At 42.7% G+C, this 23,154-nt stretch overlaps 2 protein-coding genes across 2 annotated transcripts in view; one reads left to right on the top strand and one right to left on the bottom strand.

The window, feature by feature from the left end:
- cog5 (component of oligomeric golgi complex 5) overlaps window positions 1–23,154 on the top strand; it is a 64,089-nt gene that overhangs the window by 17,244 nt on the left and 23,691 nt on the right. The gene's annotated exons all lie outside the window — the stretch shown is intronic.
- LOC117804968 (G-protein coupled receptor 22-like) lies at window positions 3,670–11,197 on the bottom strand. The gene is made up of 4 exons (XM_034673463.1): window positions 10,602–11,197; window positions 6,949–7,093; window positions 6,371–6,517; window positions 3,670–5,277 (listed from the first exon to the last, which is right to left on the bottom strand). The coding sequence occupies exons 2-4, from the start codon at window positions 7,069–7,071 to the stop codon at window positions 4,228–4,230; spliced, it is 1,320 nt and encodes a 439-aa protein (XP_034529354.1). The 5' UTR covers window positions 7,072–7,093; window positions 10,602–11,197; the 3' UTR covers window positions 3,670–4,227.

Below are 23,154 nucleotides of genomic sequence, written 5' to 3'. Positions count from 1 at the left end.
CCCAAAGGGCTTTGATGGAGTTTAAGGAGACTAGCAGTAAAGACTGTAGCTAGTTATAGATATGTGACATTAATCCTTCCAAAACAAGAACAGGTTCAAGGAATGAGTCCAATTTTGAGTTAATGGGTTGATCAGGAAATTGAGGGAAGACGCATATGTGTTAGTCATGGAATTTGACAAAAAGCATGTTCCAGGCTTTGAAAAGATTTAGAAATGTGTTTATGATTGAGCAAATTCTGTAAAAATCGTGCATACACAGATGTTTCAGAAAATGTATCATCATGAAAATGGGCCTCAAAGACGTGGAAGTCATAGAAATGTATCAGCAGATACATCTGAACCCTGTAACGAACATTTAAGCAGAAAACAAAAAGTACCTTCTCTGTTGGAAGTCTTCCTGTATTGTTGTCGGATATGTAGAGTCACAATCTGAACTTTTAAACTGCAAAATAAACCACCTTTGTAAAATATGGCACTCCAAAGTGAGAAGAAACTTAAATCACTCTTTGTAGAGGTGAAACGGTGCACTAACATTTAGTTCAGTACCATGAGGAAAGAAATGTCAACACATAAATGTATTTTTTTTTATTAGGACCTTAAAGAACTTTTACTCATCGTCAAGTGCAGCATTGAGAGGGGAGAGAGAGGGAGAAGGAGAGAAGAGTAGATTGAAAAAGTAAGAAAGGAAACAGACAAAAAATAAAAAATGAAAATAAAATAAAGGCAGCTGCTTTTTTCTCTTTAAACCCAATGTGAGTGAGCTCGGTCCTGAGTTGCACGCTGCAGTGAGGGGCTTCTCTTCAGACCAGGGTCAGGGACAAAAACGAGATCTTTTATGGGACGTACGTTGAGGACTTTGCAGCGGTTTAGCCTCTATCAGAGCAGGATCACAGTGACGCTCAGTTCGACCCCAGGTTCCCTTTTCTCTCTGCGCCCCATCACAGACTCTCAGAGTTATGGCCCGACTGTGGTTGGAGAGGTTCGGGAGGCTTGTGTGACCTTCTGGTGTCAGCAGAGGAAAAGTGATATTGATGCATTGCATGCCGCTGCCACCAGTTATCTATCTCTCATACGGCCCTTAGTTATCAAAGGCACAGAGCGTGACAGAGCGGGTTCACAAGGACAAGTGTTTTTAGAAACCTGTGCCTGTTAGCGTGCGACCACTTCTCATACCACACACGACATGCACACATAAACACACACAGGCTCGCACAAATTCCACTGGCTGCAGATAGCTTTTGAATTGGCTCGGTGTCCTCGGCGTTCACCGGCACAACAGGCTCTTAAAGGTGATGCAGTGTCGCTCTCGGGTCTTTTGTGCCCGGGCCGTTGTTGTCCAACAATTCCAGTAATTTATCAAGTGGGCTCTGGCCTTTTGTGGGTGCTTTTTTTCAGGGCTCTGGAATCACTTGATGGGGTTAAAAGAGGGTCATCTAAAGAGTGCTTTAACTTCAGTAGCCTGAGGTTGTCGACACACAGTGCAGCCTCTGTACGACTAAACTGCAGGAATTAAGCCCACTTATTGAATGTACTTCTGGTCTGGGGCTGCATCATTCATGCTTAGGTATTGCTCCGTGCAGCAGATGTTGTTGTTGATGGACTCAAAGTGTTACTTAATGTGCTGACACAATATGAGGAAAAACTTGAGGATGAAACGCTCCGCTTCGTTTTAGGACGTGGCATTGCATTGGCGGCAATCTTTCCATGTTTTGTTTGCATGTCACTTCCTGGTTGCTGTTTTGCATGAGCAAATCTCAGCAGAGATGGTATGGATGAGGGATGGTGTACAAAACATGCATGGTGACGTGACCCAGTGATTACAATTAAATTAATCTGCAAAGGTGTTTTTTTCGACCGGAGGAACTTTACCCCGGAACTACGTGCGTTCCGACCCTAGGACCCAGGGTCTAAATTTAGTTCAGGTAGATAATCTCCCCCTGAAAAGCTCCTGTTTGGGGGGTAGTACTTTTCAAAGGTCCCAGGACTTTCGGGGGGCAGGGCCTGCAATGCTGAACATGACTGATTGCTAGATTAACTGCAGTGTTTTTATTCTGCTCGCCGTCCACAATAACATCACACACATCTGTGATTCACTTGATTTCTCTTTCTTTCATTTGTTTTTATTTGTTCTATCTTTTTTTTATGTGTGTGTACTTTTCAAAAGAATAAGCTTTGATTCTCTTGATTAACCAGCTTGTAACAGTAGTCTTCTCTCAGCCCACCGTGGATGCGTCTCTCCCGGTGCTACAGTTTTAAAAGTGATCCTGTAAACTGGAGACCTTCAGCTGAACGTGTCAGTGTTTGTGGAGTTTACACAGCTGTTGAAACACAGAGGGAGTTCCTGGGAATGCAAACTAGTTTAGTTTTTATTAAGATTTCAAAATATCCTCATCAGATATTTAATGATCGTCTAAAGACGTTTATGAGGGATGCATCCAGCTGAAAGTCTGCAGTTAACAGGGTCGCTGTTTAAACCAAAACACCGGCCGATCTCTGCCATGGCTTTTTGAGTTAAAAAGGATTTTAAAGTCGTGTTGAAACATCTTTGTACTCGCGCTTATCTCCTCTCACGTGTTGATTCAGTGAATCCATCTGTGATGAAATATAGCACCATCTAAAACAACGCCAGCTGAGTCTCTTCATGCTAACAGGCTAACTGTTGTGTTGCTCATAATGATACCTGCCTGTCCGTCTGCTTCTATGGTGTCATCTGTGATGAATGGCATTCGTCTTTGTTTTACTGCCCTCTACTGGTCTGGTGGTGTAGTACATTTACTTTCTTTTCAAATACATATGTCACTGGCCTGATTTGCTTAATCCACCCGGGACTTCAACCCGCGGTCGAAACGCAGAAACAATGGGGGCTCAGAAACCTTTTAGTTCAGGGTAAAGTAGTTCTGGGGGCTAAAAGACCCCGGAACTCTTGGTCGGAATGCACCTTACCTGTTTTTATGGGATCAGGAATAAACAGGAGCTCGCTGTGCGGACAGAGAGTGAGGAGGATTATCTGCTAAATTGTGAAAACCTTTTTCTGTCACTTGATTCCAGCTATCTGTTGTACTAGGAAGTTAGCTCCGCCCCCTTTAGCATAACCAGCTTCATCGCTCAATGTAAGCTAGCTCAACCTTGATTGATGACGACAGACTGGAGCAGTGTTTGAAGGGAGGCGACATTAGCTTTGACATAACCAAATAGAAGTGGAACAAAGACAAAGATGTTTCCCCCTCCAAAATAAATATAGGTAAAAAAATCCTGAACCACAATCAACCACACATTCCCTCCTTCCTCTTTCTTCCTCCTTATCATCGTGTGTGACCCGAGGGCTGCTGCTGAAATGTCACCGGTTGATCTCAGGGGAGCTGAGTTACGCTGAATGTTCACGTGTGTTGGTTTGCACTGAATGTTTTTTATTCTTCCTTTTTTACTTTTAGGGTTTTAAGTGACGTGTTTCTTTCGTTCAACTGTGATCTCCACATTTTACCCCTTCATACTTTTATGATATCATCATTTTCCAGCACAGAAGTTGTCTAAACAGTGACGTCAGTTTGAACACAGCTGCGTCTCCGTACGGACATACAGAGGCAGAGGATCTTATGCAAATATTTCACCCACATCTGAAGTGTTTTGTCCCTGTAATCAGTTCCAAACAGAGAAGCCTGTTGCTGCACATTTTGTGCTTTTCGTTGTTTATTACAAAATGTGACAAACAATATCAAGGTGTCCTTTCACTGTACAGAGAGGTTTGTTTCATCTTAACTAGAGAACAACAGTGTGGCCCTTAAATAATTCATTAGGACTGAATTGTTCGTGATAGCACTCTACGACATCTCACAATAATTAGTAATAAATAACCCTCTTTGTTTGAGACATTTCTTGCACTGAGAACAAAAAGAAAAACTGCAAATATGGAACAAAAATCAGCTGCTGGTAGTTTCCCTTTGTCGTGTTGTGTTTAAAGGAGGCGACTCCACGATCTCGTCCTCGTTTTTAAAGTCATGTCTTTAGTAGTCATTTAGTAAGCTGCCCAGGATCCATGAACTCAAGTCTTTAAAGGGTTTAGCTTGTTTACACTCAGATTATATCACCCACAATCCTCTGTTTTTCAGATACTTTCCAGCCCTTCATTTGCATAAAGAACTCTCAAACAACTTTTCTACAGCCGTACTCCGTTAATGTTATCCCCGTTTGCTGTACATGTTCGTCGTATTTACAGTCGAGTTAATCCCATCACTCTGCGTCCTGCGAGCACAGACACTTCTGTCTGGCTTCTGTGTCCTCGAAGGTGACTTTCTTGTTCCTCCTTGGATCAATCCACGAGTTGTGGATGACCACGTTGTTCGGCGTGGGGTCGGCCTCCACCACAGAGACCACCCTCTTCTTCATTTTGCTTTTCAGAACCTTCTGAAACTTCTGCCGTGTGAAGGCGTAGAGCAGCGGGTGGAAAATAGTGGTTCCGTAGGCCATCACCAGGAAGCCCAGGCGGAGACGGACGGTTAAATCGCTGGGCCCGTTGCTGAGGATGATGGTGTTGAGAACAGTAATTGGAGTCCAGCAAAGCAGGAAGGTGGAGATGATGAGGAGAGACATCCTGAAGACTCGTTTCTGCCTCTCCCGTCTCTCTCGGTGACGCTTCACCGCTCGTCTTAGCGCGATGATCACTGACACTGATGCCCGCATGCCTAAAGGCGCGCTCGCACCGGCACGGACCCCTGTGCTGCTCTGTGAAGCGTCCGTGGACTCTGCTTGCGTTGCAGTGCTCAAAGAGATAGTGTTTTTGCTCTTTTGCTTCTTTTTGGGCAAGTTGTGCTGAAAACGCGTTCCGATGCGGATATTCAGAGCCTGCAGGATCTTGTAGTAAGTCACCAGCATCACCACAGCTGTGAAGAAGAATATCGGGATCTGTGCTAACAGGTGATAGTACAAACCCAGCTCAGTGTAATACTCATTTGTATGAGCCACAGTGATCGTTGTCTGGTTTACGAGATCCGAGCCAGGGCCGATGAAGAAACCCACTTCCATGAAGGGAACCAGGAAACTGAAAACAGACAGAGCCCAGATGGATCCCAGCAAAGCCACCGCTCTTCCCATCGTCAACACGCGGTTTGCCGGACGCACTGAGATGTCGTAGCGGTCCACGGTGATGGCAAGGACGGTAGCAGCAGTAGCTACGCTTGCAAAGGAGACGCAGGCTTCGTGGAAACAGCTGGTCATGGCTGTCTCCGCCTCCAGAGGAAGTAGGACCACCACGGCTGTCATCGGGATGCAGCATACACACACCTGGAAACGAGACAGAGAGTCAGGTCATATTCAGACAGCACTGAGTATGGTTTCAAGGCAACTAGACATTGTTTGGTTGATTGGTTTTTAGGGCTGACTCCTGATACAGAAAACAACATATAGAGGAAAAAATGGTGCTAAGTTGTGAATTCCTTCACTTATGCATGATTTCAGTCACCGCCTGGATGTCAAAGCTGCCAAAGGAAGCTTTAAAACATCCCTTCTGAAGACACTCCACTGCACTACTCTTGTCCTTAAAATTTCTGTGGATTGGTGTGTTAAATCTTCCTGAATCCACGTCATCCTGGGATAAAAACAGGAATACACTCAACAGGCGCTGGTTACATCAGAGCATCGTGACTAGGACTTATAGGGGTCGTGCTCCGGCATCCGGCAAAAATAGAAGTCTTGTGTATCTGATCCGGAGGTCTCCGACCTGCCGGGTCAGAGACGCAGCCTGAATGCAACAGAGCGGATCCAGTGGAAGTTAACACATTGACTAGAGTAAAAACCTATCACCTAACACCTCTGTTGCATTGAATAAAGACTTAAAAGATAAATGTTTATCAGTGGAAATAGATTGGATTGATGTAAGATGATTTCATTTTGTCTGTTCAAGGAAAAAAGCTTTATGAAGCTTTTTCTGAAATTACAAATTAGTTGGTCACTGACATTTTGCAGAAAGTGTAAGGTAATCTTAAGTCAAGGAAGTGATGGTCACGGCTACAAAAGTAAAACCAAGATTGTAATAGAAATAGGAGACTGCTGTAGCGGAGGTTGCACCATCGCCTGATTTAACTTTGTGGAGCTGAGAGCATCTGAGCGCAGTGATTCATTCGACTGATGAGATCTGATTTGACTGATGATTCAAATCATCAAGGTTCAGGGGCAGCTCCTGTTCCTGTTTCAGTATCCTTTACCTCTGATGTCTGGCACGAAGGTACATGCTTTGGCCTTAAACTTTAAACAAATGGAACATTTTGTTTTATCCAGAGTGGCACGTCCAGTCTTTGCCAAATGACGGCGGATTCCCTGAAATGCACGATGCTTTTAGAGAAACAGAAACCTCTTCTTGGCGCTACGGTAAACTCACCAGAACATCCACCACATGCAGGTTCATGGTGATGATGTTGGAGACGGAGCTGATGAGGTTTTGCTTCATGCAGTAGAGAACGAGCACAGTGAGGTTGGAGCTCAAGCCCAACACGATCTCCAAAAGCAGGAAGCCCGTCAGAGAAACCTACAAACAGAGACAGAGAACATGGCGGTATTTAGGGTATCGCACCTTTTTGGCTCGTCCAGTTGTGGCAGTCTGGTATTGCATGAGGTTTCTGCCTCTGCACAGGGACTATTACTTGGATTGGATGGTGGATTAAGGTTGGGTGGGTCTATATAGTCATGCTGTTCTTGTAAAGGGTCCAAACATATATTCTGTTATGTTTTACGCTGTTAAATAAAACTTTATTGACTGACTAGTTTGTGCACATTGGACACAAATTACAGTGTATTCTAATATCCAAAATTCAGACCCATTGAAGTGACCACTTCATAGAAACATCATACTCCTGAGATTATCTGTGCATTGACCTATACTTGCAAGAAAACATCACGCTGCCTCGTCACATTGATGTGATAGAAAAAGCTGACTGGGGTGTGTCTGTGAGGTTGTACCTGGAAGCTGATTGGGTAGACGGCCTCGGAGGAGGTCATATCCAGATCATAGGGGTCTGCTGTGTCAAGCACCGTCATGTTGCTCATGGTGGCTGCAGAGATCAGCACGAGGGATGTGTGCATTATCCTGATGAGAGGAAGAGGCCTGGAGAGCAGTTGACACACACACACAAGAAAGGTCTTAGATAAATCTTAAAGGTATTTTCAATTCTCACAGATCGCTTTTTAGAGATGTTTGGAAAAACAGGAAGGGGTTTAATTCTTTTTAGAGGTTTATGGTAAAAAGAGGGTTATGAGAGTGATGTGCGACTGAAAATACTGCAAATACCTCCCTCTTTCTGGCCCTCTTTGGGTGTGTAAATGTAGCATTAGCTATAGATTGTTTTGGAGTTATAGTCACATGCATTCGATCAAAATACATCCACTAAAATTTCTTGTTTTTGCCACCATCAAAGTAATAAGAGCTAGATATTTCAGCGTGGGAAAATATAGCTTACCACTTGACCTCTGCTTCTTTTAGTTTTACTTTTGGGGTTCTGTTGTGACTCTGGGGTATGAAATATTTAGTTTGGATCCAATATTTAAGAAAGACTAGCAACTCCTGTTTCCAGCTAGGGGAAATTATTGTTTCCTTCCGCAAAATATAGGTGTATTTTTGTAAGTAAGAGCCTGATATAGTAACAAAAATAAGAAAGTTTAGTAAGGCCATACCAGGCCCAATTATTGTTGCATGGCAGCTTCATAAAGGTTAAGAAAAATGGAGCCTAGGTCAAAACAATGTAATATACTTTAAAGTATCAGTGCTTATTTCCTAAAATCTTTATTGATTTATTATTTGAAATCCAAGCTAAATAAATAATAAGAAAGACTTAATTAGGGCCTGTGCCACTGTGTTTATTTTGCACTGGCAGCTACTTTATTCTATACAAAACCAACACACTTTTCAGCGTCCTGAGCGTGAAAGTGCCCTCAGTGTCAGCTGTTGGAACACCAGCACTCTCCTCAGTGTCACTCCTCTCTCACTGTCCAGTCAAAATGAAAAAAAGGGGCGGGGCTTCGGATTTTTAGCTTTGTCAACAACAATGGCAGATGAGAAACTAACAAGACTCGATTTTTCGAGGGTATAAGTTCTAGTGTAGTGCTGCTGCTAATTCTTCACCACGATGTCAGTGAATCAAAGTAGATATTAAACATACATGGTCATTTTAGTGGACACAGGCCCTAAATCATCTCTCAAAGAACTGCTTACCGTACTCTGTACAAAATAAGATGCATATTTTACCCTTAATTTCTAGCAAGGCATATGTTTTGCAAGAGATACCTTGAGTTTGATTCAGAGAGACTTTCTCAATGCATGAAACAGACTTTTGTTTGCATATCGAGTCAAACTCCTGAGGTTTTAAATCAGAAGTTTTCCATGATCTCCTCATGAAGTCAGTGACTGAAAGCAAATATTAAACTATCTTGAGAGAAGTGAAAGTGTTGCGAGGCATCCTTCGCAAAATAGCAACAGTAAGAGATGGTGAGAAGTGTTCTTAAATTGAAGTCGTAGATGTTGCTACAAAAAGCTGTCAGTGGACACAGGCCCTAAATCATCTTTCAAAGAACTGCTTAATGTGCTCCTTGTGCCAAATTACATCTGTGTATTAACCTTGATTTCCAGCAGGAAATATATTAAGCAAGAAATATGTTTTGTAAGAGATAATTAAAGTGCAATTTAAAAGTGATAAATTAGCGCCCTTATGCTAATGATTGTATGTTTTTGAAAAGACTTTCAGAACGCATGAAACAGACTGTTTGCAGATCAAATCAAACTCCTGAGTTTCTAAATCAGAAGTTTTCCATGATCACATCAGGATATCAGTGAATTAAAACAAATATTAAACATGTACGGTCATTTTAAATAATCTTGAGAAGAGCCAAAGTGTTTCAAGGCATCCTTCGTAAAATAGCAACTGTAAGAGCTGGTGAGAAGTGTTCTGAAATTGAGGTTGTGGGTGTTGCTACAAAAAAGGCTGTCAGTGGACCCAGGCCCTAAATCATGTTTCAAAGAGCTGCTTAGCATGCACTTCATCATTCCCTTGATTTCCAGCAAGAAATATGTTTTGCAAGAGATACTTTTAGCGTAATTTAACAGTGATAAATTAGCAACCTTATGCTAATGATCAATCTTTTTTAAAAGACTTTAAGAACGCATGAATTGGACTTTTGTTTGCAGATCGAGTCAAACTCCAGAGGATCTAAATTAGAAGTGTTCCATGGTCACTTCATCTTGGATAAAATCTTAATGCTGCTCCGCCACGTTTTCTCTGAACTCGTTTGAAAAAGCACATTGGTGAAATCTCTTGGAAAAGTGATTTGTGTATTTGACATGGTTGTAATTTGTGTTGACTGGAAAAAATAAAAATACAGGAGCCTGACTATGTAGGAAGACTTGTGACTGAGTTTGTCTTCCCCTGACAAAATTCAATAATGAACCTGATAGATAGCTGTGCATGTGCTGTTCAAAGTGTAGGGTAAATAACGTTAAACAATAAACGACAGGACAGGCTTGAATGATTAGTCATACTGTACACACGTGCAAGTTACTACTCTCTTTATGTTGTGCATTAATGTGCAGCCAACCAGGTTTACAGATGTGATTTAAACTTCTCTCTCTTGTAGATAGAAGTTGCAGATTCATGTTGTGGGAGCTAGTTTGTTTGCAGTATACTGAAACATTTAACAAAAATTACAGGGACAGGAGTTCATGTTTGTTAGTAAAAACCTTCCAGGATTACAGGTTAGGAGAAACTGTCCTGTATTTGATCTGTTTTAGAGTTCTGGGTTTTTGCTTTCAAAGCCTACAGAAACCAAGAATACTTGAGTACGTGGTTAAGGACTCCCCTGCAGTGTTGCTTCACTTTTACATGTTCCTCATGTGTCCCTCACAAGTGCCAGGCAGAGAGCTTTTTGTATTTATGCAACAAAAACTGTGGAATTCTCTGCCTCTTGACATAAAAAATTAAGACTTACATTTTTAACCCTAATCAGAATTATTACCATTATTACTATTATTTTAGCATTATTTGGACATTTTCTTATTTTATTATACATTCTGTTTTTCATTTTATTTAATTTTTTTGCTTTCTTTTTTTTTTTTATGTATTTTATTGCTTGAATTTATTTTATTATATTTTTCTGGTATTCATCTGATTAATTATTTTATTTTATTGTAATGATTTTATTTTAATTTTATTTTACTATTCTGATATTTATCTGATTTTGTCTTATTTGTTGATTTGATTTTTATTTTACTTTTCTGGTATTTATCTGATTTGATACATTTAATTCTTATTTTACGTTTCTGTTTAATTTCTTGATTTTATTTTATTTTATTGATTTTATTAATTTTTATTTATACTTTTCTGGGATTTATCTGATTTATTTTATTGAAATGATTTTGTTTTTAATTATTTCTTATCACTTTCATCTATAATGTTTATCCTTGTATCATTTTACCTGTTCCTGTTGTTTTCTGTCTCTTTGTTCTTTGGTGAAGCTCTTTTTGCTGCATGCTTGAATGTATGAAAGGTGCTATATAATTAAAGTTGAGTTGAGCTGTTGGACTTTAAGAAAAGTGAGTGTAGGTGGGATACAAGGCTTAGACTCACCACTCCCTCCCAGTAGTGTCCGCTCCAGCTCAGCAGCAGCCACAGTGGCTATGAGGAACTTGTTGGAGCATCCATAACCAAGCCGCCATATTCCCACTGGACAATAAATGTTGAAGAGTCAAGATAATCCGATATTTGTTTGCAGGATTCTTCCTGAGAGCATGTTGACGTTATCGTATGATGACAGACCTCAGTGAGCTGTGGTCTTGGGAAAACTGTCTCCACTCAGACGAATGGAAAAGTCTGTGTGTGAAACACAGAAACCAACACGCGCCCACCCCTCGTTGGGGGGCATGTGGTTTGTAACATCAGTGCGGTGCTCTAAGATCAATGCTTTCATTCATGCACAGCTCTGTCTATTCATTGTCTGTTGTGCTTGGACCATTGCCTCCAGTCTCATCCCCGCCTGAAAGTGATGCCAGTGTCAGAACAATCCCTCTCTCTACGCTGCTCTCCACTTTTCAGGTGTCGTACGTCCTTCACTCCTGTCTCCTTAAGAACCTGTGTTGCCTGACGCTCCGTTTATCACGCCGTGTTTATAAGCTGTTTCATATCCCAGAGTAAAATGAAGTGGAGATGACAGAATGGAGAGGAGGTTGCTCTTGAATCAAACGGTCAAATCCTTCCCTTCTCTGTGATCCTTGGAGGGTTAGAGCTCCAACAAAGGTCAGAGGTCATGCAGAGCCCACTCAGAGAGACTGATGCATCGGCTCTTGGACATTCAGCCTCCTTCCTCGCGTGTTATCCTTCACAGACTGTGGGATTGACTGAAACAGTGAAAGACTGTAGTCCCTCCTTCATCATCATCGTCATCAGCCTCCCTGGTGTTCCTCCTCAGGCCTTTTCATCTTTGATCCTGGGGAGGGAAAATATTTCAGTAAAGGGTGTAAAAAAGAAAAAACTCATCACATTGAACTCAGATCGTTTCCTCCAGAGTCTTCGTGTTGCGTCACATGTCTACCATGTAATTTCAGCTCATTTATCACTCCCTGACAGAGAGCTCGCTCTTCCTCTCCTAATTGGACGCCTGTCCCTGTGAGTGTTGGTGTTTGTGTTTGCGTGTGTGCCGAATGTGTGCTTAATCCGTTTTTGCTGCCTTGCTTTTGGTCTTTGATGGTTCTTGTCATGTGCTGTTCAGCAAATAAGCTCTGAAAACTGTGAGCTGGTTCTCTGCAGACTGTCTCAGTGCGTGATACGTTATGCAGACTGACTGTCACGACTGGCCACACGCTGCTGCACAAGTCTTCTCAGGACATTTCAGATTGCAGCCTTTGTGTTGGTGCATGTCGAGTGCTGAGAGCTTGCATCGGAGGTCTGGTTGATTCTCTCTGCCATGTTTGTGCATTCTTAATCTGTATAAACAGATATCTGCATATGAATGCAGAGTCTGTAAGCAAGAGACAACGCTGGGTGTCAGAAGCGTTTTGGTTTTGAATGTTATAGGCGGACCACTTTCGATTGGTTGCATACTAATCGGTCTGTGTGGAGGGCAAATGAGGCTGAAAGTATAGGTTGAGACGCAAGGCTGGAGCTACCATATTTACAAATGACGACCAATTCTGAACCAAAACCAGGACCGACAGATTGAAGAGGAAGACCCAAGTTCACCTACCTATCTAGCTATAATTAAAACACTGAAAACCTAGCATGTTTTCCATCACTGTGTCGCAGGATTTTATTCTGTTCATGGATTAACGTGAATATTTATGAAATTGCTCGAAGTTCTTGGAAAGCACATTTGCAGAATCAGTGCATTTTGGAGTATTTTCCCCAAATTTGATTCCACAAATCTCAATAACGCAAGACAAATGACGTCATCCTACGTGTTTTCAGGCTGTTAGACATCTTGTAGTCTTACTATCTCTGCTGAGTGTTGCTCATGCAAAACAGAGACTGGTTAAAGGAAACATAGTAGTGATGGGCAACGATTTTCGAATATTTAAATATTTTTTCACTTTGTAAAAATCGAAGTTATTTTGAATATTTTCTCATTTTAAAAGTACAATTTAGCATTGTTTTAAGCGGTGCCTGGTTGTAATACAGTATTCCCACCAGAGGGTGGCTATAGAGCGTCTCAAAGCTGTTTGCTAACCGCGTTAAGTGACAGAAGAAGAAGAAAACATTAGTGACAGTCGCGGCGATTTTCTCCGTTTCTGAATCTCACACTACTACAAACGTAATTCCACAGCTCATGGCTGTAAAATTTAAACACACACGCCAAGCTGTGTCACAGAAACACCAACATAAAGATCGAGACAGATGCTGTCAATGCTCACTGCTAGCAGTGCCTTGTCCTGCTGCTGGTTAACTCAACGGCAACACAAACGGGATAGGAGGCATCACCATCGTGTCGTAACATCTCTAAAGTCCGTGAGCATTTTACCCTCAAACGCTGCAAAGACAAGAGCTGTCTTTAAAAGCTGAAAAGCAGAACTTTCTTATCATGGCAGCATGTCAGTAATGTGCAAACGTTTGGAGAGGAGGTATGTTGGATGTCTCTCTTCGACTGTGACATTAAGCCAAACACCTGAAACTTGAACACTTCTCTACCACTAAACAGAGGAACCAACTCTTACCATGTTTCTATTGTGACCACACATTAAAACTAAATCATTAGCCTTACACAAATTCACATTTTTAATGGCTTGTTTGCCGAGTGTGGCTACCACTAGCAGAGTTAGCACCACGAAACCTATACTGTACGCTACATTTGAATATAGTCTGTAGTCTGACTGTTCTGTTGGATCTGGTCTGCAGGATGCTGGGTCAGGCGTTGCCAGAATTCCGGTTTCGGAAAGTGGAAGTAAACTACCAAGCTGATGGAGAATCTGCTTCTTTAGCATCACTTATGATTTAAGGAGTTAAGACCTGGTTTATATGGAATTTAATATTTATTACAGCACCTAAAAACTGAGTGCCCCCTTCATACATGGAAAAAAAGAAGAAGTGGAACGTTAGCATTTTTCAATAATCAGCACGACATCCAGTTTTGGCTTACTGCAGATTCTGCTCTTGTTCTCATACTACACATAGGATTTAGGCCAAATCAATACATACTGTTAGTGTAGTGGGGGTTTCAAAAACAGCTGAAGTCTGTCGCTAAAAGCGGTTTGCAGAGTGAGTCTACCACTAGCAGAGCTAGCTCTAGCAGCAGGTTAGCGTCCTCATGCCTGTGCTGGTTCCTCATGTCTCTGGTGGAGGGGTTATATGTCAGTTTAACCAGACACAGCCTACATACAACTTTATCTCCATACACTAGATCAACATACTGACAAACCATGCTGTGCTACCAGATGACATCATCACCCGTGCTCCTTCACATCCAGGTAGTGGTGGAGGGAGGCGTTGCTACAGCTTAGACACAACATATGACAACATTTTGGGCCTTAAATTATAAGAGTACTTGTTCCAAGGCCTATAGAGATATTTCAATTTTTTTTGTCCCATCCATAGACTGTATAAATAATGGACGTACCATCCGTGACGTCATCAATCTGTTTTGAAGCCAATCGAAGGAGGCAGCCATATTGGAAATGCTGAACTCAGCATAACTGCTGTCGAGCGAGTGTGACGTAAAAAGGCAGACTTTGAGCCTCCTAGCCAACAGCTACAGTGTTCCCGCCTGTCAATCAAGTCAGCTGTGCCTCTCGTCATGGAAAAGTTGTAATCTTAATATCTTTGAAATTGTTGCGTGAAAAAATTCACCCCCCGTACAGTGTGTGCCAATCATAGACTGTAAAAAATATGGACGTAGTATCCGTGATGTCACCCATCTGTTTCGGAAGAGCTGTTTTGAAGACAATCGGCAGCAGCAGCCATATTGCTTCTGTCGAGCCAGTGTGACGTAAAGAGGCGGGCTTTGAGCCTCCTAGCCAACAGCTGCAGTGTTCCCCGAGTCAGCTGTGCCTCTCATTGGAAGACTAGTAATCTCAATATCTTCGAAATTGCCACGTTAGAAAAAAAATTCACCCGCCTCACAGTGAGAGGACATCGAGAAATGAGCTATCCAGTCTACACTCGTCTTTTGTACCAGGCTGTAAACATGTTTATTTCTGCTGTAAAAATCGTCTTTTTCCCATTCATGTGTATGTGACTTCCGGTACTTCCGGAGCCAGCCTCAAGCGGATCCTCGATGAACTGCAGCTTTTAACACTTCCGCATTGACTCATATTTTTAGACCGGAGGTTGCCGCTTGGTGCCGATCAAGAAATGAGCTGTCCAGATTACACTTGTCTTTTGTACCAGGATGTAAACATGTTTATTTCTGCTGTAAATTGTCTTTTTTGAATTTGTGTGTATGTGGTTTCCGGTACTTCCGGAGGGAGCCTAAAGCGGACACTCAGTTTACAACACTTCCGCATTGGCTTCAATTCTCACGGCCGGAGGTTGTCGCTTTGTGCCAACAAGTTAGAACACGTTGATAAAAGTTTAACTTGAGTCATTACTTGTAAGTATTTTGTCTTTCAGCTGATTCAGTCACTTTTACTGGTTGCAGACTCTGGGTCACGTTTTCCACATTTCGCAGTAGTTGGGATAAACAGTGAGGCCGATAATCCAGATAATTCACAGCACTGGAGTGTGGGACACGCTGACAGACGTTGGCTGTTACCCTAACCTTAACCACGCACGACTTTTACCTAAACACAACCAGCCAATCACATCCGACCTGATGGAACACCTACTTCTGTCAACACGCCCACCAATCTCTGGCCAAGCGCCCGGGCTCTGGAGCCGCCTCGGGCTGCAGTTACATAAAACAACCTCTGATGGGATGGATGCTGAAATCAGAGGAAGGAGTCGGATAGACGAGGGGAAGAGTTTGTTAGTTGAGGGATTTGGGAACTATTTTAATTCCGTGAGGATTCATTGATCGCAGTTTCTAGAGTTTGTTATCCAAAGTTATTGATGAATTAAACTAAAAAATGGTCTATAACAATGATCTAAATTATGCCGCTTGTTTCTTTAATTGAATGTCTCTAAATCTTTTGACAACTTGCTCTTATTTTCATCTGCACAAACTTAATTCTTTCCTTTTCTTTCGTGTTTATGTACACACCTGCCCTTTGCTTGACCCCACAGTTAGGACATAATCAAACAAGTTCAGTCTGATTAGTTGTGTGTGTGTGTGTGTGTGTGTGTGTGTGTGTGTGTGTGTGTGTGTGTGTGTGTGTGTGTGTGTGTGTGTGTGTGTGTGTGTGTGTGTGTGTGTGTGTGTGTGTGTGTGTGTGTGTGTGTGTACACTCTCTCTGGGAGGTAGTGATCTCAGCTTTGCGTGCTCCGTGTCTGTTTGACAGCCACTCATTTCCTCTAATTATTCTCCTCTCAAAATAATCACTGCTTGAAGAATCGTGACTCACACTGACTACACAACATGTCAGCGTGCCGTGTGTGTTTATCTTCAGCTCAATGTGCCTCCTGCAACACGTTTCCATCGCCTCCCTATCCGAGCTGTGATAACGTTGTTGGTGTGTGATTGTTTTAGTTTACCTCTTGACGGAGGAGAGCGTTCCTCAGTGATCCCCCCGGCGTGTGCGTGGAGAGCTTTTCCTTCACCTGCAGGAGTTTGTAATCTCAATCCCAGAGGTAGCACGGTGCCCACAGGTGGCTGAGGTTAAGTCCGTCGCTCCTGGATGCAGCGTTGTGCTCCTGGAGTCTCTTCAGGATCATGTTTGACTGGGAGAAATCATGCAGCCTGAGAGCCTGGAGAGATATACCGACGCTGCTGCTCTGCCTCCCCCTCCTCTCTCTCTCTCTCTCTCTCTCTCTCTCTCTCTCTCTCTCTCTCTCTCTCTCTCTCTCTCTCTCTCTCTCTCTCTCTCTGCCTCTCGTAGCCCTTCCTACTCATCCATCGCTCCCTCCCACCTCCTCCTCTTTCTCCCTCTCTGAACTGTCTTCTTCTCTTTTTTACACCTCTGTGCTTTAGTAATTAGACTCACACTCCCCTTGCTTCTTTGTCCTATCATTTCTTCCTTTCCTCTCCTTTATTTTCCTTGTTTGTGCCGCACGTGATCATCCGCTTTCACTCTTTGTTTTCCTCCTCGTTACTTTGTTTGCCCTCATTTAAGAGCTCAGGTAGGAAACGGTGGCCATGACGATACTAATGGCAGCATCCTTCCTCTCAGGACTTTGGCCACTCCTCCACTGTTTGTGTTTGCATAGCACCTGCTGGATGCTTAATTGTCTCAATCTGGGTTTCATTGGAGCGGTCCCCGCGTTGCACTTACGGCCTGGTGAGCGTATCTGCAAGGTAGTAAGTGAGAGGACCAATTAAGGCTACTTTGACATTGGCATGGCAACAACAGCCCCGCCAGCCAACATGGAGGCAGACTGTTTTCACAGAATTCATATCAGGGCCCATCTGTTGCCTTCCGGTATTACACTTGTCCTCTGATAAAACCAGAGCTCCTGATCCGTCACATCTTCCACGATCTGGTCATTTTATCTCAGCTGCTCATCTCCTCCCTGTCGTCTGTTTATTCAGGAAGTGTAAGCAGACGTGATGATTTCCAGTACGACTGTTTCACTGACATGCGCAGCTCAGCGGGAGGCATGTTTCCCTCCAGATCCAAGTCTCAAATCCAGAGAGGGAGCAAGGTGTCTGGATGGATACTGAAATACAGTTGCAGTCTTTGTCTCTGCCTCACGAGCACACCGCTCTCCTTTCTGTGGAGACGACAGAGACAGAGACAGCTTTGAGAGAGTGAGAGTATTTTCTCTGCAAAGATGACAATGATGTGTGAGTTTCACACCTAAGAAATTGCTGTAAGCATACTGGAGTGCAACAAAAAACATCCATAAATGTTTAATGAAGGCATTAATATTTAATCCTGTTAGCTGGGCTGTCTGCGGCCCGCCTAAGAGCTGCCGGCTGTTGTCTCATCCCCAGCTGTGTCTTTTTAAACAGAGGTGCATGTGAGTGAAGAATTGCACAGCTTTGTGCTCGTGTGTTTGCTCTAATGAGAGCGCATACATGGACTTTGGCTGTAATGGCGATGCCTTGGGAATGAAGGGTTTGCACGGGTTGCTGCAAACCTGACATCAGGAGCTCATTAACGACTGAGAGTTTGGAAAGAATAGTTACAGCAAGATTACATTCAGAGACTCAGGTACTTGATCTCCTGCAAACTGTAAGGTTGAATTTGTTTTTGGCACACTTAAATATGATATTGACCTGAATGTAATGTCACATTCTCACCAAATGCGACATTATTATTAGGGATTGGCATTGATTATCGAATATTCTAATATTTATTCACCTTTACCTCTTTTCGAATGATGCAGACTGGGTTGTATTTCCGGGCTGGTGCTCCTGCTGGTTCGGAGCTGGATGAACTTGCAAACCAACACGGCATTCGTTTGTTTTTCCACCCAATCAAGCCCGTGGAGGCACGTCATGATGTCAGATTTATGTGACCACTTTTCCCAGCAGCACCAGCACAAACTTTTCCCTCACAACAACGATGGTAGACAACAGCAGCTTGTCTCCACGGCTGACCACTGCTTTGCCTTGGAATCCATTAGTCTCTTTAATTTTTTCACTGCGGGAAAATGGTGGTACATGTTTGGTTTGTGTTTCTGATCACACCAACCCCGCCCCTCGCCCCTGGCATAAGCAGTTTGTGGTTCTAGACCAGCAAAGAATTGGAGCCACTCTGAAACTGGTTTTCCCGGCCGGGAGCCGGTTCACTAACAGTCGAAACATGAAAAACTGGTTCTCAATTGAGCCCCGGCTCCAAAATGACCCTGAAACTGCCTCGTCGAAAATGGGTATTTGTAAAAATCGAAGAGTTCCTTCCACTATTTTCTCATTTTAAAAGTTTTTAACGGTGCCTGGTTGTAATACAGTATTCCCACCAGACTGTGGCTATAGAGCATCTTAAAGAAGTTTTCTAACCTCATTTAGTAACAGAACAAGAGGAAAACATTAGCTACAGTCTACCATTAATTCAAATAATCATTGAATAGAAGCCAATGATTATCGAATAGTATTTTGGCTTGAAATGCCCATCCCTATTATTTACGCGTTATCGTTGCAGGAATATGAACATGAGAATGTTTTGTGTTTACTCGCTCAATTAAAGCGTTTAAATCTTGTGTACCTGAGTGCCCGAGACTCGCATTTTCGTGGGAGGGAGGGACTTCCTTCAAGCGCTGATCCATTTTGTCGTCACCAAACAAGGTTGAGCTTGACTACATTGAATGGTGAAGCCGGTCATGCTTAAAGGGGCGGAGCTAACTTCCTAGTACAACCGATAGCTGGAATCAAGTGTCAGGAACTTTAACTTAAAAATAAAAGGGCACAACAGTAACTATATTTATCACCTGGCTCCCTTACTGATCGTCCAGCTGTGTAAGATTCTTGATTCTGATTGGTCCAAACCCCTTGACCACGGTTATTAACTTTTACTAACACGAGCAACACCAGAGTCAAACTGATCACACGTCATGTCGAATCAATCCACGGAAAAGAGTTCTGGCACATTAGCTTCTGCTTGTTGACACCATAGACCGTAAGGTGAGGTAAAACTGTTAGCTCCGATTAGCATGCTAAATCGACAGGCTACGGACATTTTCATATTGGATCCTGTCCATCAATATGATCAAGGAGCGGAGCAGGTGAGAGAAACTTAGTGATATTTACAAAGAAACTTAAACCATGAGAGGTGGTGATGATAGCAGCAGGGTTCAAAGTTGTGACATTTGTTTATTTTTAAGCTGTGTGAACTGCAGAGCTCAGAGAAGGAGGAGAGCTGAATGAGGACAGTTTCATGTTAAATCCACCACAACAGGCAGATAAGAATCCATCAGCAGCTGATAGTGATTATTTTTGTGGTCACTGGGTCCTTCATGGAGATGTTAGGAACAAAGTGGAGTATCAAAGTAAAGTGTGGTCAGTATTTTGACAAAAGGCTTTTTGTTGGGATCATAAATCTGCAAAAACAAATGAAGGTTTTGTTCTTATCACATTTTGGTTTTCTGTAGAACTTTAAAAATCAAATGTCTCGAGGCAATGAGAAATAAAATGACATTATAATTTAAATGTGGCTTATAAGAAGACAAGATCTGGAAATATACAATTCAAACATTGTTTCATTCTGATTCTACTTCCACAAACAGATTAAGTTAAATTTTGCCTCAGAGCCAGTGAACACCCAGCGTCACATTATGGTTTACACTAGTTGTGACACACTGCAGCCTCTGTCTTCTTTAAACATGTTATTTTTAAGAAGCTGCTTCAGGCATTCTTCTTCCAGAGAGCTAAAAGAAACATTCCTGCAAAAAATAATGAGTTGTGCTTGGAGAGATGTATGCTTTGGACTGATGCAAAGCTCCTTTTTAATCTAACAAACACAAATAATTCATTGGCTTACAGAAGTTTGACCACAAACTGAAACCCAAGCAATATATTTAATATCAACTGATGTTCAAGATCTTTGTATATCTTTAATTAAACAGTTGATGAACTTCTAATTCTGCAAACATATTATAGGATGCATGCACCCATACAGTTTGGGGAATGGCTCAGGCTTGGACCAGCTCTTAAAGAAAGACTAAAGTGGAAATCGCTGCATTAGACACAGACATGACTCTGTAGTGGAAATCCCTGCATAAAACACAGACATGACTCTGCAGTGGAAGTCACTGCATTAAACACAGACATTACTCTTTAGTGGAAGTCACTGCATTAAAAACAGACATGACTCTGTAGTGGAGATCACTGCATTAAAAATAGACATGACTGTGTAGTGGAAGTCACTGCATTAAACACAGACATGACTCTGCAGTGGAAGTCTGCATTAAACACAGACATGACTCTGTGGTGGAAGTCTGCATTAAAAACAGACAAATGCTTTTAAGTAGAAGATCACTTGTGCTTGCTGTGTAGCTGCTTTGGATTTGTAAAATATAATTGGTTTTGCAGCATCTGAGCATTGCACACTCATCTGGATACCCCGTCTTGTATTTAGATGTCAGGGAGATTGATGCTGCTGCTATTAAAACAACCTCTGTCTCAAATGAGGTCGCTAAAACTGATCCGAAGTGAAGTGATGAAGCATTTCTTTGATTGATAAGCTGCTGTTTTAGCCTGCTTAATTAAATCCCCTCAGGTGGTCTGCCCCTCACCTGCACCTCCACCCTCTTAACATGATGATAATTATTTCCTGTTTGATGCTCTCCGATAAAGCAGATCTCTACCTGCTGCCTCCGTCTCCAAGGTGATGCAAAAGGGGTGTTCAAACTGCCTCCAATGCTGTTGATAAATTCCCGTGATGTGTAGCATATTTTTGTGTAAGTGTGACTTTGATTATTGGCAGTATGAGGCTCATTGTCCTGTGAAGAATGAGCTGAATGAATCCCACTGGCAGCACAGAAACCAGAGCACATCTGGGCCACAACACAGCTTATCTCCCGGGTACCAACACATCATTTCCCATGTCTGTGTGTGTGTGTAGGTTTGTGTGTGTGTGTGTGTGTGTGTGTGTGTGTGTGTGTGTGTGTGTGTGTGGCAGCCCTCTGAGAATATTATGACAAGTCTGAGGAGACCAACCTCTTCCTTTCTCTCTCACAAACACACGTATCAGACAGGGCAAAGGGATCCGGGGCTCAGCTGTTCGATCCCGGTGTCTGGCAGGCTTTGTTCTCCGGGTTGCGGCTCTGAGTGGATTGCTTTTGAATTGAATGTGGCTTCTGTCCCCTTCCCTCGTTCCTCTGCGCCTAAGCCCGCCACCTGCCTGTTAATACTCTCCATCTCTCTTTCTCTGGAAGAAGAGCAAACAATCTGCGGCTCTAGACAAACAGTACATACGTAATGTTTCCATATCTGCACATCCTTTCATTAGACTGATTTCCCAGCATCGCGTCTTCTTCCTGATTTATCAGAACATTTGTTTGTCTGAGAGAAGCTAACAGTCAGGAAAATTAAATCAGGGTTTCCCTCGAAACAGAGCTGATGACATGATATTGAAAGTATGAATCAATCTTTATTTATATAGCACCAAATCCCAACAAACGTTATCTGAAGACTCTTTATTAACAAAGACCCAACATCAAGACAGGATAAGATCCAGTCCCATCTTACAGACCGGACTTAGTCTGATCTCATCTTAATCCACCATGAGCAGAGCACTTTGCAGCATTTAGCAAGTTACAGTGGCAAAGTTACCTTGCAGAACACAGGAGTTGGTGATCTAAGTCATCAGCTCAAGCCGTGTCTTCCTTGCTTCACAAAACAGCCTTTCTAAGAGGAACTGTTTTTCATCATTCAGCAGCTTTAATTTTGTCGCTAAAATCAGAAGCTCTCCTTCTCCTGGTGTCTCTTTGCTAGCTTTACATGTTCAGACTGTTGTATAATGATGCCAGAAGGAGGTTACACCAGCAGGCCTCGGTTTAGTCACACACGCTGCTGTCTGCTGTCTGCCGTCTGTCTTCTCCCGTCATATCTGATCTGAGTCTCCCTGTTTCAGCCTGCTCATCTCTTCGCCTGGCCCTGCTTTTCTCTTCCTTTCCGGCTCAACGATCTTCCCACACGAGTCAGAGCTGCAGAGTCACTACTTCGAAAACCTCTGAGGAGACACTTTGAGTTCGCCTCCTCGTGTTTTCTATAAAAAACCCTGCCTCTAAAAGCTTCCAGAAGCGACTTGGAGTGAGCAGCAGTTTGAATCTCTTCGCTGCTCGAATCATCACAAGTGTTTGCTGAGGTGTTCCTGATTTGTTGGACAAAAAAGCCCACAAACTGACAGATCAATTTCATATCAGCACCAAAACAAGCCTCAGTTTCACGGCCAGTCGATACTCCTGCCTCTGATGCACAGTCAGGTTTTCTGCAGCAGGTGGGTGGACAAACAAAGCCGGAGCAAAATGGACTGAAAGTTTTTAACACGCAGTCAGGAGTGCGATGTGCTTCTTTCAAACAAGTGTTGCTGACTAATGTGTGCAGCTGACTCGTCCCGCTGTCAGCTTTCCTGTCAATGGGATGCAAATCAAATTAAGGAGAAACACGATAATTTAATCACAAAGGCAACGTGTTAATGAAGTTTCAGACCGGCTGTACAGCTGATACAAAACGGACTGAAAAGACACTGAAGGGAAATCTACTGGATTAAAAAGAAACAGATTTGAATTCATCGTTTATTTTCATCTAAGAGGGTAATGATTGTAAAATATGTATAAACCATAGACTGTATAATTAATGGACGTAGTATCCGTGACGTCACCCATCTGTTTCTGAAGCGCTGTTTTGAGGCCAATCGTCGGCGGCAGCCATATTGCTGTCGAGCGATTGTGACATAAAGAGGCGGGCTTTTAGGCTCCTAGCCAACAGCTACAGTGTTCCCGCCTGTCAATCAAGTCATCTGTGCCTCTCATTGGGAGACACGTAATCTCAATATCTTTATTATTACCGCGTTAGAAAGAAATCACCTCCGTACAGTGTGTGCCGATCGGGAAATGAGCTCTTGAGTCTACACTCGTTTTTTGGACCAGGCTGTAAACACGTTTATTTCTGCTGTAAAGATCGGCTTCTTTGAATTGTTGTATATGTGGTTTCCGGTAC

The sequence above is a fragment of the Notolabrus celidotus genome, chromosome 21 (genome assembly GCF_009762535.1).
Source record: "Notolabrus celidotus isolate fNotCel1 chromosome 21, fNotCel1.pri, whole genome shotgun sequence".
In the NCBI taxonomy this organism is placed as follows: domain Eukaryota; kingdom Metazoa; phylum Chordata; class Actinopteri; order Labriformes; family Labridae; genus Notolabrus; species Notolabrus celidotus.
This window is presented reverse-complemented; position numbering and strand designations above follow the sequence as displayed.